At 44.7% G+C, this 15,750-nt stretch overlaps 1 protein-coding gene and 1 pseudogene across 1 annotated transcript; one reads left to right on the forward strand and one right to left on the reverse strand.

Annotated features, from left to right (window-relative positions):
- Positions 1 to 2,433: 2,433 nt before the first annotated feature.
- On the reverse strand, positions 2,434 to 6,876 carry LOC136522046 (tRNA A64-2'-O-ribosylphosphate transferase-like; annotated as a pseudogene).
- Positions 6,877 to 11,488: 4,612 nt separating this feature from the next.
- LOC136524085 (uncharacterized mitochondrial protein AtMg00860-like) lies at positions 11,489 to 11,875 on the forward strand. Its single transcript, XM_066517560.1, has one exon. It carries the CDS (start codon positions 11,489 to 11,491, stop codon positions 11,873 to 11,875), a length of 387 nt encoding a protein of 128 aa, XP_066373657.1.
- The last annotated feature ends 3,875 nt before the right edge of the window (positions 11,876 to 15,750 follow it).

The following is a 15,750-nucleotide window of genomic DNA, read 5'->3' on the forward strand; positions in this document are numbered from 1 at the left end:
GTGCATCCACCTCTTGCTTCATGTCCACAATGCGGTCGACAGAACCACCTTAACGGTCTCTAGACCTGGGAGGGATCAACTTCTTCCACCGAGTTGGGAGCTACTCTGGGTTGCGTAAGTATGCAACATATTGCGCCTCCGACATGATGATGTCACAAGTTGTTGGGTCATCCTGCATCCCATGAAACCCTAGCCGCATGAACACCAACCAAAAACTCAAAATCGAACACAAATTGACTTACTTTGATGTTGTTAGGGCACTTCACGAAGCTTTGGCCATAAGTGATCCGCTGTTTGCATATGATCCGCACGAGCTGGACGTAGCAATCCGGGCACTCCACGAGTGGGGGCAACGACGCGCTCTGCGCCGAGTTGGAGCTGGTCGCTGGCGGTGGCCTAACCTGGTTGCCATTCATCCTCGACAATGGCCAGCGGCGAAGGCAGGCCAGCGTCGGCGGGAGAAGAGGCACGCCGCAAGGGCAGGCAAGCGACGACGACAATGGCATGCAGGAGAATGAGGAAGGAGAAGGGAGAAGAATGGACGCCAACTGCTCTGCCTTATCCAATTGAACAGGGGCAATACGGTCCTATACGAGAATACGCCGCCTGCCAGTGGGCCCAGCTTCGCGGGAGCCGTAGATCAGGACATGGATGTGTTGTATCAAGAGTTGTAATGGCAAGTTTCCAATAAGAAGAATAGTAACGGCGTTCTTCAAAACTTGAGAAATTGTAATGGCAAGAATCCAAATATCCAAAAAAAAAAAAGATAACCAAAATGTACATCTGGGAGTATGTAATATTACCAGTGAAGGAGAACCTTGGCCGTACTGCTTTCGGTGTGTTCAGGCAACAATATTGACCTTTGCAATGCGCTCATTGCTGTTATAACTTATCTGTATGCATCCACATTTTTATCATAATAAATAAGAGTATAAGATGATTCAACAAGAATCTAATGACACTGATTTTATTATATTACAAAATTTATTTTATAATAAAGTAATTGTTTGTCGAAGCTGATCCTAACAAAACAAAATATGCTTACCATTCACTGAGAGAGGGAGTAGTGTTATTTACCTATGATACTAAGAGCATCTCCGAGCTCACTCGCTAAATCATAATTTAGAGCCATTTGCATAAACATCGCTTTCTATATCTTTACACCTCTATAGAAATCATTCCAGAGTTAGCCCCACATTTCATCTTTGCTAGGAAGAAATTCGGAATAGAGAATAGCTATATATATAGTGATTTAATTAAATAAGCTGCTGGAGGGTCTTTTCTTACTAATAAAATCTCTATTTCTATTAATTAAGAAAGATAATGGAGTTTCTCTAAAGAGCCCAAATCTATCTTAACTGAAACCTATCTTGACTTAATGATGATACTATGTACAAATAGTAGAACAGGTTAAGATTAAGAGTCCACAAATTTACACCACGGGACGACAGGTGGTTCTCATTGAACTCAGCTCATTCGTCAGAACTTTAAAAAAGCGATTTTGAATCTCAATTTTTGCGGTAAAGTACAACTACGGATGTGCCAAGTCATATTTTTTCTTGAAAGCTTCTTTTATATATATATATATATATATATATATATATATATATATATATATATATATATATATATATATATATATATATAATGAAAACGTTGTGATTTCCTGAAAAAAATGTACCTAGAAGCTTTCAAGAAAAAATATGACTTGGCATATATATATATATATACACTTGCTGTCCCGGCTGTGCTTCTACTGTCTTCTAGTGTGGCTTGGCTTGGCTTAGTTGCGATGGAACGCATTGCACAACTGGCCATTGAGATCTATCTACACATCTAGATATACGGTACTCCATCTGATCATCTGATCACAAAAAACATGTCGTTTGAGATAATATCTAGTTAAATATAAAAACTATAAATATCAATAAATACTCTACTGCTTAGTTTCGAAATATGCAAGATATATGTATAAATTTTGTATTCACAATGCTTGCAAAAATCTCTTACATTTAAATGATTTTAAAAATACATATTAGAAGAAGCCAGTAGTAAAAAAATATGCATCAAAGATCGTACAAGTCAAATGTGTATTTTTGACTGGAGGCAGTACCTGTTAGCATCTTGCTCTCGTAAAAGAAATCTTGATTGCCTACTCAATTACTAACATCTTCAATGATGACTTATAAGTTCTCTAAACATATTATTTCATTTTTATAGAAGAGAGACAAAAACTATCTCTTAATCAAGAGTTAGTCTCATACACATACTCGATGATCATTTGAGACTATTCGTATTATAAGCTATATGTTAAAAGTTAATGTCATAGATAGAGCTAGTAACTGGCTTCTACTGCAGAGGGTGCCCTAATGGGTGTTTAAACGTGCGATGGCATTGTGGTATAGTAGTTACAGTTCCAGTAGCCCACGAAAATATTTCTAGCTTTTCATTATAGTCCTGAAATGAACTTTGTGACTATCAGTACAACTGGAAGGGTATAATTTACAAATGAAACTGTTACAGATACTGTTTGCATGTCTCAACAGAAAATTTGTGTCATTCACTCAAATCATAGAAACTTTGTAAGATACTCTCTGCATTTTCTTCAAGTGCCCGCTTGCTTTTTATCATGTACTTCAACTTGAAAGTTGGTCCAGTTGCTAAAACAAAGCTATTAGAAATGGTTACTGAACATGATTTGCAGATAAAAAGACAGCAAAATCAATAAGACAACTTCTCACTATTATTTCCCTCAGATCAATCTTTTTAAATACTTAACTCAGAATTCTCTTAAGCATTAATGATTTCCCAATCTGGCAGGCACCATCAGAAGAATCATGTGCTTAACTTAGCTTCTTCTATCTGTTGTCGCAGATTCATAATACTTGAATCATCGCTAGGTTATCCAAGCAATTAGCTTGTCTCTGTAATCGCACTCTACCAAAGCTTGTCTTTGATTAACCTCGACTTGAACGCTGATCCCATAATGAGATCATTGCCATGGTGACAATTCCAATGAAAACCTCTGGGCATGATCTTAATGCACCAACTGATCAACAAACTATGAGAAAGACAAACTCAGAAGCTCCAGATGATACTCCACACCTATTACTCAAGCAACAGATCAGAGCTAATACCTCATCTACGTCAAACAAGGCTATGTCAAACATGACAGCTGTTCCTTTTGACTGCTGAGGAAAGCATACACCTGTTTCAAGTTTCCTCTAGATGGCCGTGCATTTACAGCAAATTTGCAGATGAATACTAGCCTCTTCCTCATCTCCAACTTTGTGACATCACTTTTGACAAAATAATTTTCATAGTCAAAGCATCCTTGAAAGAAAGAATTAGTTATTACTTATTCATTCATGATGCAACCATACTAGACATACTTAAAGTACAGACACAAGAAAGTAGGACCTGAGGGCACAACTACTCATCAACAAATCTAGAACATGCATCATTATGTTTTTTGACATGGCATAACAAAAGTGCATCTGCAGGAACTAATAATCTCAAGCACTAATGCAAATTAGGAAGAGCATCAAATCCTTGTGTAGCAGTTTCGCAAGAGAAGCAACATTATTATGCTTACCGTTATCATCGAATAACAAGGCCAATATTGCCAAGGCCACACAAATACTTATATCTTCTCCTGAAGGGAAGTAAAACAATAAATCAGAGCTCAATTAACCACGGACAGAAATGCAAGAAATCATATGACATTCTTATTTGCTGTGCAAGAAAAATAGATGAAATACTGTTTCTTTTTGGTAGGTGAACCTTGTTAACTTACCATTTTGACAGCACACAAGGATTTTTCTCCCAGCAATCAAATTCCTCTTTGCAAAGTCAACTGCTTTTGGAAGGTTTCTCATCAATGAAAATCGGTCATCCTTTGAGCCCTACCAACATTATCAGCATGAAGTAATGTAAGAAAAACCTTACATAAAGTGAAAACACATAAGGTCACAGAAAGGTGCGCTTACCACAACAGATAGCTCAAGGTAAGAATTTTCTGATGAATTAGAAGGTAGCTTTGACGTGCTGTCACAGTTCAGTATGCAGTCCACACCAACTAAGGCATCTCCAACTAAACAAAAGGGCATACCAAAATAACTACCATAAAGAGAATAAAGAATTAAATATGAACACACTTTTTTTTAAATAAAAGGCAGGAGCTCTGCCACTCAATTAAGAGAAAGAGTTTAGAGTTTATGTACAAAATATGAATGCTCTTTGCCAGCAAAATAGTAGGCTTAATTTCCTCGCAGAGCTAAATTAAGTACATAATTATTATATTGACGTGACTGCTTGCCACAAAATTACAAAGAATGGCAGATAAAAAAAGTAATCTAGACATATATTTGCAAATTTTCATATGACACAACTGACAACAGAACATGCTATACAGAAAATTGCAAGTGCCCAATTAATCACCATACCTTGGAATGTAGATGATACTGCAAGGTTCAATGTTCCAATCCAAAAGAGTGGAAGACCATTATTAGAACATTGTGCATCCATTGTACTGGTACAAGGATCCAAGTTCATAGTCCACATCTCGCTTGTCTGATCATCATTACATTTGGCACCACCAAGGCTCTTCAGAGACTTAGATGTAATTTGAGGACAATGTTCACCTCTCTGTGAACGATAAACCCTATCTTTTTCAACAATATCTGCAACTAACTGGTTACAATACAATGATCTGGTCCAGCATCAAGAAGGTCATATGAATGCTTCCAGAATAAGGTAGGAGTTAGACCACGTGCCCAACTCTCTTCATCGTCTCCTGCTCCAGGAATACAGTGCCAGATGAATTCTGAAGACAGTAGCAACTGCTTCAGATGCGGAAATTAGAATAATAGGAGTGAAATCCCATGACTCAAGCTCCAGCACTTCATTTAACTATATGAGTGTCCTTTGTGAGATCCATAGAGGACGTAGTGGCTTTTGCAAACCTACCGCAAGAGAATGAATATCTGCACCACATGATTCAAATTGGTCTGTCCATTCATCAATACACCCCTCTATAGCATTTTTCTCAGTGCCTAGAACCCATACAGGAAGGTGCACGGAGCTATCCCAATTAGATAAATCAGAGTTATTTTCGGCATCTCCATTCAGCAGAGTAGATGACTACAAAGAAAAGTGAAATATTATGAGAACAAGTGGACAAAGAAATCAAGTGATTGTTACTTCAGACAAAAACGATAGGAATATAACGGAGATTATGTTATAGACATTGCATAATCCAAGCATCAATTACTAGAAAAAGTACTATAATTTTTATCTGAGATAATATTATTGGCCTTTATCAACAGTATTGTGAAGCATTGCTGAACTAGTGAACTACTTAATCCTTGCTTCATTTGCTCCTAAAGTTAAGTTTAACCTAAGGATACAGTAAACAAAAAGAGGCTTCTAATGACATGTTCACAGCGCAGAATTATAGCAGGATTTAGAATTAGTAAGGAATGACCAACCAATTGATAATTCACTTCGGCGCTTTTGCGGATAGCACGCGGCCGATGCCTCTCAATCGCTCGGTTCAGGACAGAGCACCAAATGGGTATGGTCTTTGACATGCTATCAGGGAATCGTTTCCCTCTCCTTGTTGAATCAACTATTATGCACCCTCCTCTCTCCCTTGGTCAAAGGAAACAAACAAATAAACTGAGGCTAAATCAAGCTATCACTCAGAAGTTGACGTATTTTGCATTATCCAGGTATATTTGTGCTATTCACTCAAAACAAGGGTGATCTCCAAACACATTGACTCAAATATCCGGATAGTTTACCTAGGATATTTGTGCTTCAGTTCACCCCAAGCTTGTGTTATGAGCATAGAGAAACCAATGAAGCAAAGTTCCTCAGCCTTCTTGGACAGGGAACGAAACTACACTCATAAATCCTAAATTCTGGTTCAAGATTCCTGAAATACCAGAACATATGCTAAACCCTGATTCAAGGTTCCTGAAACGCTTTAACAGTAATATAACTTTACAATTTATTATTATTTTTTGAACAATTAATTCGTTTCATGGAAAAAACCATTGTATTATAGTAAAGTTGAAAGCACCCCCAATTCACAATTCAATCCAAGCAAAGACTACCCGGATCAGCCGTCTCTCGCTTTGAGTAACCACACCAATAATTTTTTCCAGTATACGGAGTAGCAAGAGCCACCAAACTGACCAAAAGACGTACGTAGTACAACACATGTGGTACGCCAAGAATAATAAGGAGAGAAGCAGCACGCACCGGCGAGGAGGGCGAGGTGGAGGTTGAGGCGGGCAGTGGAGAAGGACCAGTTCCCGGCGTGGCCATCCGTGGACTTGAAGTAGCAGGTGGCGGCGAAGGCACGGGGCAGGGCGTACCAGAGGCCGCAGCGGAGGTTGGCTACCAGCGGCAGCGAGGGCCACAGCGCCGCGACCTCCGCCACGAAGGCCGCGTCCTCCGCCACGCTCCGCAGCTCGTTGTACAGCGTGCTCGCCCGCCGCTTGATGCGCCGTGCCGCCTGGTAGACGCTCAGCGTCGCCGAAGGCGCAACGTCGGCCGCAGCCTCCGGCGCCGCCGCGGCCATGGGGAGAGGAGAGAGATGCGAGCTGCGGTTTTGCGAAGTGGGCGCTGGGAGAAGTCCAAGCCCATGAATTGAATCATCTAGATGATCTCCTCCAATGTGAATCCTCCGGGATTTCGGCCCACGCAAACCAGCCTGACAAAAAGGACTGAAATATTACTACTCCATTGTTTTTGTTTCAGAATTACTTCAGAGGTTCTTCTAACCTGCGAATCACTGATGATCTCCTCCAATGTGAAATCACTAAATTTCAGGTGTCATCCATCACCAGTCACCATCAGAGGTGCCAATTTCTGCCGGAGTTAACTGTTTTAAGCAGAAAGCAATCAAGAAGAGCCTCAACGTCATGTGAAATGATAGCGTTTCCACTTTCTGAGGTTGCTGGGAAGTCTTGATCCACATCCAACGCCATCTTTGTACTCCCTCCCCAAAATATGTGTCGTTTTCGCTTTCCGAGAAATAACTTTGACAAAATATATATTAAAAAATATTAATATTTATGGTATATAATTGATATCATTGGAAAGATATTTGAATCTAGTTTTTTCATAAATTTATTTAGAGATACAAATGTTGCACATATTTTCTACAAATCAAGTCAAACTTGCGGCACGGAAACCAAAAGCAACAAATAATTTAGGACGGAGGGAGTATGTTACAACAAAAATGATAGCGTTTCCACTTTTCTGTGGTTCTGCCAATTTGATTTCTCACCAAGTCCTGTCACACATCCATCCGAATTCATGGACACTGCCGAAAATGACAAATAGGAGGGGAGTTGTTGTAAAGTTGTAAGAGCATCACTAAGAGTGCCCCATATCCCCTTCTTCATCTATGTTTTTAGAAAAAAAAGAGAAAAACTCATCTTCAAGAGTACCCCATATTCTTTCTTCAACTTTTGGCACTTGGCAAATAGGGCGCCTCCGCGTGTCGTGCGCATCGGTCTTTCCCCGTGCACGGCACGCGCCATGGACGAAGGACGAACTACCGCAGGCCATGGCGGCGGGCAATCATCGGCAATGCCTTGTCCCTCCGGTCTCTGCCTGTGCGCATGGCCGGCGGCGGGGCGCAGGGGTGTTTGGCAGCCGCTTGCTGGGGCATGGGCGCATGGCCGCCGCTTGCTGGCACATGGCCGAGCAGAGTAGATTTGCATTATCAAATTAGATTTGATTTGATCCCGTGTATATGAAGTAATGATGTTGGCCGGCTGCTCTACTGCTTGTAAGGGACTGTTTGTATGGCACTGTTGGCTGGCGCAAGGTGAAGCTGATACTGGCTGACGAGAAGCAGGCGACGGAGAAGCGACCCCTGTTTGGCTGTTTACGATCTCGCGCGCTGGAAAAAAACTGCCGGCTACAAAATGGTGCGTGGGACCAGAATTTTGATGTTTTGGGAGTGAATTATTAGAAACACTTGGAGGTGGCCTCATTTGTGTCACGAATAGGAGAAGGCTTCAGAATACTGTTGTCGAACCGACAACAGCGACGGAGGCGGGAATGTATAGTGAGTAGCCGGTAGTTCAAGTCATGGGCTTAGTTCTGTTGTTAGCTGGGCTTAAGCTTTGTAATGAGCCTGTGGCCGGTGGCGTGGTGTCGGTTAGCGAACAGCGTCGCGTATAAGGCGCGTTCGGCTTCATTGTAAAGGCAACGAACCAGAACAGTTATATTCTAACTGAATGCTACCTCCCCTGTTCTTGCTATCGCCCCCAATTCCTTGTTGAATCCCAACCTAAATTTCGATTCCTTCTCCAAGTTATCCAGGGATCCATCCGGACCCTGACAATTGGTATCAAAGCCGCGGTGGTTGATTTGCCTTGATCACGCTCGTAATCCCTGTCGGCAGAATACGCTGAATCCTCATCTCGGTGGGGAATCGCGTTGTTCATAGGTCCGAGCCGAGGTTGAGCGGGTTGGTGATCAATCACGGGTGTTGGTGCCGGATTCCTTCGTGCATCGATCCTGTTGGTTATCAGCAAGGCTGGCGCCGAAGCGGGGGTACGAGAAAGCTACAGCAGGATATGGCGAAGACGGTGGAGGAGCTGGCGACGCAGCTCGAGCCCATGATGAAGCAGTTCTCGGGTTTCCAGAACATGGTGCAAAACTCTTCGGATTCCTTGAACGCAATGGGATCATGGCAGACATCTGCGGATCAAGTGTTCGGGGAATTGCGTCAGAAGGCGGACGGAGCGGCTACATCCTTGGAAGCTGTCTCGAAGCGGGTTGATCTCGTCGCGTCACGTATGGATGCGCTGGAGGCGCGGCTGACGATGGCTCCCGCACCGCTCCCGACGACGCAGACGATGCAAGGTCCGAGACTCGTCGATCTCAACCTAGCTCCGGGTTCGTCTTCGAGCAGCCCTGCTCGAGGCGAGGAGCAGCCCATGGGGCCCGGCGAACACTGCAGCGGAGTCTTAGGACCCCGGCCGCAGGACATCTTGAAGGGTACGTGCCTTAATCCGCCACCTGTTTTTGTTCCGCCTGATGATGTTCCTCATCCTCATTCCCCACCTTTCCTAAAAATGGATTTCCCAAAGTTTGATGGTGAATTTCCTCGCTTATGGCGGGATCAATGCGAGGTCTATTTCGAGGTGTACCTGGTGCATCCGGCTCTGAAGACAAGGTTTGCCACGTTGAATTTCAAGGGCGCTGCTGCAACCTGGCTTCAGACGGTGCAGAGAAAGGGGCGGATTGTTGATTGGGAGCGTCTCTGTGAGTTGGTGATGGAGAAGTTTGACAAGCACCAATACCAGAATCTGTTGAAGAAGATGGGATTCGTTGAAGCAGAAAGGATCAGTCGAGGAGTATCAAGCGGAGTTTGAGAGGATTGCTCAGGGAATCATGCTGTACAATAATGGGTATGACGACACCTACTTCGTGACTCGTTTTCTGGCAGGGCTCAAGGAGGAAATCCGAGCTGTTATTGCACTGCATCGGCCAAAAGATGTTGACATTGCGAGTGCTTTGGCTCTGATCCAAGAGGAAGAGTTGGGAAACTGTCGAGGCAAAACTTTTGGCAAAGGGCTGGCTAAGCTTGCTTCAGAGAAAGGAAAGGCAACTGAAGTTGAGGGATTCAGGCAGAAATCTGATGACAAGTTGTCTACCCTGAGAGAATTTCGAAGGAAAAATGGACTGTGCTTTAAGTGTGGAGAGAAGTGGAACCATGGCCACAAATGTCCTCCTTTGGTGCCTCTACATGTGATTGAAGAACTGCTGGATGCCTTGGAAGAGGAGGCTCATGAATCTGATACAGTAGAGGATTATGGAGTTGAAGAAGTTGTGTTAGCAGTGGGTCAAGATGCCAGTACTGAAATTGAAAAGAGAAGAACTCTGAAGATTTATGGAAGAATTGGCAAGCTGGAGGTGCTCATTTTGATTGATTCAGACAGTGTGGGAACTTTTATAAGTGACAAACTTGCCAGTAAGCTGCCAGTGCAATCTGTGTCCTGTACTTCATCCAAATTTTTGGCTGCTGATGGTAGCCCTATGATCTGTGCTCAGAAGATTGAGGATCTGCAGTGGCAACCTCTACTGTGGGCATTCTCCCATTGAAATGTTTTGATATGATATTGGGACAGGATTGGCTGGAGTCTTGCAGTCCCATGTGGATTCATTGGTCCAGAAAGTTGATGAAATTCACTTACAAAGTACAAAGGGTGTCCCTACATGGTATCACTGCTGATATGACCCAGTGCCCTGCTGTTAATCACAGGAAGTTTCAGGGGTTTTTGAATAGGCAGGCTGTTGCACATATGATTCAGCTTCAGTTTCAGCAGCTTGATTCCCAATTGCTTGCTGTGAATGAAATAACTGCTGTTCATGAGGAAATCATTCCTGATGGGATTCAGAAGTTGTTGGAGGTTTATCATGATGTCTTTCAGACTCCCACTGAGTTACCTCCACCCAGACCATTTGACCATAGGATTCAGTTATTGCCAGGCTCTCAACCTATCAACATCAGACCTTACAGATACTCACCTGTGCAAAAGGATGAGATTGAGAAACAGCTGAAAGAAATGTTGAGCAGTGGCATAATCAAACCCAGCTCTAGCCCTTATGCATCACCAGTATTGTTGGTCAAGAAAAAGGATGGAACATGGAGGTTCTGTGTGGACTATAGGCATCTGAATTCCCAGACCATCAAGAATAAACATCCAATGCCTGTTGTGGATGAACTGGTTGATGAGCTAGCTGGTGCTCAGTGGTTTTCCAAGTTAGACTTCAGAGCTGGATATCATCAGATCTGTATAGAGCCTGGAGATACCTACAAAACTGCTTTCAAAACTCATAATGGGCTGTTTGAATTTTTGGTGATGCCATTTGGGCTAACCAATGCTCCTGCAATATTTCAGGGTATCATGAATTTGATTTTTGCAACCTTGCTCAGGAAAGGGGTTCTAGTGTTTATGGATGATATTCTGGTATATTCCAAAACACTTGAAGAGCATATACAGTTATTACAGCAAGTGTTTGATATATTGAGAGCTCAGAAGTTTTACATCAAATTGTCTAAGTGTTCCTTTGCTCAGAAAGAAGTGGAATATTTGGGCCATGTGATTTCTGGTGCTGGTGTATCTACTGAGGGGGTGATTGGTTGCTTTGGTGATGGGGAGCTGAGATGGAGAGCCAGTCCAGGATGGTGAGATGCATGCTCAAACCGTGCACCCAGTCATGTTTGGTTGTCTTTATTGTTGGTCCAGTACGAGATGAAATCTTGTTTGGTTGCATGCATGGATGGGAGTTTTGAGTGTATGACACATGGGCCTCTGTATCATGGGTGCATCGCGTCGTCCTGCATCGCGAGGGAAGTGGGAATCGAGAAGACGGATCCAAGCGGGATGGAGGGGTGAAGATGAATGAGACGGAGCAGGGAAAAGATGCGAGATAGGCATCCAAACACGGCCAAATGCACCGAGCGGTCCTGGGATGGGGCACAGCATGGCCTCCTGCGTGCAACCAATCACCCCCTGAAGCAACAAAGGTTGAAGCTGTCAAGAATTGGCCTACCCTAACTAATCTCAAGGAGTTGAGGGGTTTCTTGGGTCTGATTGGCTACTACAGAAAATTCATTAAGCACTATGGCATTCTTAGTAGACCATTGACTGATATGCTTAAGAAGAATGTGCCTTATGTGTGGACTTCAGTTACTGAGAAAGCCTTTCAACAGTTGAAATCTGCTCTGTTACAGGCACCTGTATTAGCCATACCAGACTTCAGTAAGCAGTTCACTCTTGAAACTGATGCCAGTGATCTAGGCTTTGGTGCTATCCTCATGCAGGGGGCCATCCTGTAGCTTATCTCAGTAAAGCAGTCTGTGCCAAGAATCAATCTCTCTCCACATATGAGAAGGAGTGCATGGCAATTATAATGGCTGTGGAGAAATGGAGGCCATACTTACAACGTCAGGAATTTCTGATCAAAACTGATCACAGAAGTCTGTTGCACTTAACTGATCAGAGAATATCCACAAAATTGCAGCAGAAAGCCTTATTCAAACTAATGGATTTACAGTTTCAGATAGTATACAGGGCTGGATCTTCCAACATGGTAGCTGATGCTCTATCTAGATGTCACCCAGCTCAGACTATTTTGGCAGTCTCATCTTGTCAACCTGATTGGGTGGCAAAAGTTAAAGAAGGCTATTTAGAGGATGCAGTAGCCCTTAAGCTATTGGAAAAATTGGCTGATACAAATCATCAGGATTATACATTGCAGGATGGTTTGATTAAACACCGAGGAAGGGTGTGGCTAGGCACTAATAAGTTGGCTCACCAACATGTTATACCGGCATTTCATAGCAGTGGTTTGGGTGGTCACTCTGGATTTCATGCAACCTATTACAGAATCAGGCAACTCTTTTCTTGGCCTGGAATGAAAGATGATATTGTGGCTTATATTCGAGGCTGCTCTGTGTGCCAACAGGCCAAAGTAGAACACATCAGGACACCTGGTATGTTACAGCCCTTACCGGTTCCTACTCAAGCCTGGCAAGTTGTGTGCATGGACTTCATTGAAGGCTTACCAAGATCTCAGAGGTATGATTCAATCCTTGTAGTAGTGGACAAATTCACTAAGTATGCCCATTTTGTGCCACTGTCACATCCATTCACTGCTTTACATGTGGCTCAGGCTTATGTGGATAACATTTACAAACTGCATGGCCTACCAACTAGTATTGTGTCTGACAGAGACAAGATCTTTACCAGTCACATTTGGAAAGAATTGTTTCGGCTCACTGATACTCAGCTCATGATGAGCTCTTCTTATCATCCTCAGACTGATGGCCAAACTGAGAGGTCAGTGTGTTGAGACTTATCTCAGGTGTAGTGTGCATGCTAGCCCAAAGCAGTGGAGTAAGTGGTTGTCTATTGCTGAATTTTGGTACAATACCAATTATCATTCAGCCTTGGGACGGCCTTTCGAGGTTCTTTATGGTCATCCACCCAAGCACTTTGGTATTAGTAATGATGCTTTACTGCATTCAGCTGATCTGGAGCAATGGCTCATTGAAAGGAATTTGTTGAATGATCTGTTACAGGAAGGTCCCGGGTTCGACTCGCGGTCTCCTCGCATTGCACAGGCGAGGGTAAGGCTTGACACTACACCCTTCCCCAGACCCCGCACAGAGCGGGAGCTCTCTGCACTGGGTACGCCCTTTTTTTTTATCTGTTACAACATCATCTCCACAGAGCTCAGCAGAGGATGAAGTCACAAGCTGATAAGCATCGCTCTGAGAGGGAGTTTTCTGTTGGTGATCTGGTATATTTGAAGCTACAACCTTATATCCAGTCCTCGGTTGCCCCAAGAAGTAATCAGAAATTGAGCTTCAGGTTTTTTGGGCCATTCAAAATCTTGGCAAGGGTGGGCGCTGTGGCCTATAAATTGGATCTCCCAGCTGATTGCCGTATCCATTCTGTGGTTCATGTATCACAGTTGAAGAAGCATGTGCCACCTTCCACGGTGGTTGAGACTGATTTGGAGGCACTACCTGCTGATCCTCAGTTATATCTGGCTCCTATTCAGTTTCAGGATACTCGGTCCAGAAGGGCGCATCGTCAGTTGAGCAGCTCAAGGTACAGTGGTCATCGCTTCCGGCGTCCATGACTACCTGGGAGGAAAATGAAGATATGCGCTGCCGCTTTCCGTCAAGTCCAGCTTGGGGACAAGCTGCATTTCAAGGGGGGAAGAATGTCAGGAAGAGGAGAAGGCTTCAGAATACTGTTGTCGAACCGACAACAGCGGCGGAGGCGGGAATGTACAGTGAGTAGCCGGTAGTTCAAGTCATGGGCTTAGTTCTGTTGTTAGCTGGGCTTAAGCGTTGTAATGGGTCATGACCGGTGGCGTGGTGTCGGTTAGCTGGGCTTAGTTCTGTTGTTAGCTGGGCTTAAGCGTTGTAATGGGTCATTGTTCGTTGCCTTACAATGAAGCGTTCTAATCTACTAGATACCGAGAAATTTTGCAACTAAAGAAACGAAGGCTTGAACGCCAGATCGGAGCATAATCCAGAGAAAGAAAAAAATCATCGACATGAAGTTTGGTGACTATATTAGCACGGAAGCTGATTAATTTGGCATGCAAGCCGATTAATTACACCAGTTCACATACATCTGGATCTACTAGTAGTAGAAACACTCACCGATGTTGAATATTTAAAAAGAAGAATCTATACTAGTTGTTGCTTGCCTGCACGCGTAAGTCGCAGCACTTGCAGCTGCTGCATCTCGCCGTCTGCTCGCACGCATGACGCGCACCCTGCCCACCCGCATGCGAGCTGCCGCGCTTCGCCATCTGCCCGCCCGCACGCGAGTTGATGCGCCGGCACCGCCGTCTGCTCGCCCGCACGTGAGCTGCATCGAACATCCACTCGCCTACATGGTCGTCGTTGTCTGCTCCACTGTACCGGGGCTTTTACATTTTTACCATTAAGATTGACGTTCATCCGATTATCACTTTTAGAATGACACTTACAACTTTATTAGATGAGAGAAGTTTGAGTTTCTAAATTTACCACATTTACGCATGTGGCAAGCCACGGCAACCCGACACGCTGGCGCCCAGTCAGCATAGGCACGTGAAATGGTCTTGCTCCGCTCTCTCCATCTCCGACAGCCAGGTCCCACAGCACCTATCACTGTCAGGTGGGCCCCACTCGTTAGCTTCATCTTCCAGCTCCAGCAACTGGATGGAAGACAGCCAGACAGGCCACGCTCCTCCATCTGCGCGCAGGAGCACCACCGGGCGCCGCTCTTCATGGCCAGAGCTCCATCGCCCAGCGCCTGGATGTGGCACGCACCACAGGCTCGACACGGCCTTCATGCCCAGCTCGTCGAAGCAGCTGCTCCCCATGCGAGCTCCCAAGCGGGTGAGCCACCACCTCGGCCTCCACAATGCGTGCAGCTGCCTCCACAGGCCACTGGTCGCTCGCGATCGGCGCAATGCGTGCAGCCATGGTGTGCTGGGTCTGCTTAGCCTACATGCGCGGTGTGTGCGACTGGTTGCCATTGCTGCCGGCAGTGACGACGACCGGGAGGACGACGAGCACCCCACGGGTGGGGCTGCTGGTGCTCTTGGCGTTCGTGGCGCTGGTGGCGGGGTGGTTCCTGAACGCCGTCCGGCCGCCTCCACCGACGCCGTGCGGGACGCCCGGGGGCCCGCCGGTGACCGCGCCCAGGGTGCGACTCCGGGACGGGCGGTACCTGGCGTACGCCGAGTCCGGGGTCAGTAGGGACCGCGCGCGCTTCAAGGTCGTCTACTCGCACGGCTTCTCCGGCGGCCGCATGAACTCGCGCTTCCCAGGTTGGTGACGGCGGCCTCGCCCGTCTGCGCTGCACGTCTCTCTCCGTCTTCTTTCTTGCACATTCATGCATGTATGCATGTGCTTCAGGCCGTGGCAACCACTACCACAAGTCCGATAGCGCACTGGCACCGGAACAAGCAGCGGCGGACCCAGGATTCGAAACCAGGATAGTCCTAGTAAAAAAAATTATCTCATGCTTATCGCCAGAATTATTTAATACAATACGGTAAAATCTAAAAAAAAAGTTCAGTATACATGACTATAAATTAACCAAACCTAGGCTCAATTTCAGAAGTAATGCTATTTTTGGCATCATACTTCTAAGAAAAATGCAATATTTTGATTTATTCATGCATTGATTTCATGGAAAA

The sequence above is a fragment of the Miscanthus floridulus genome, chromosome 18, assembly GCF_019320115.1.
Source record: "Miscanthus floridulus cultivar M001 chromosome 18, ASM1932011v1, whole genome shotgun sequence".
NCBI lineage: Eukaryota > Viridiplantae > Streptophyta > Magnoliopsida > Poales > Poaceae > Miscanthus > Miscanthus floridulus.

Excerpts from the sequence above, each read along its gene's own strand:
- LOC136524085 (XM_066517560.1), top strand. The coding sequence starts at position 11,489 with ATGCACCGAGCGGTCCTGGGATGGGGCACAGCATGGCCTCCTGCGTGC.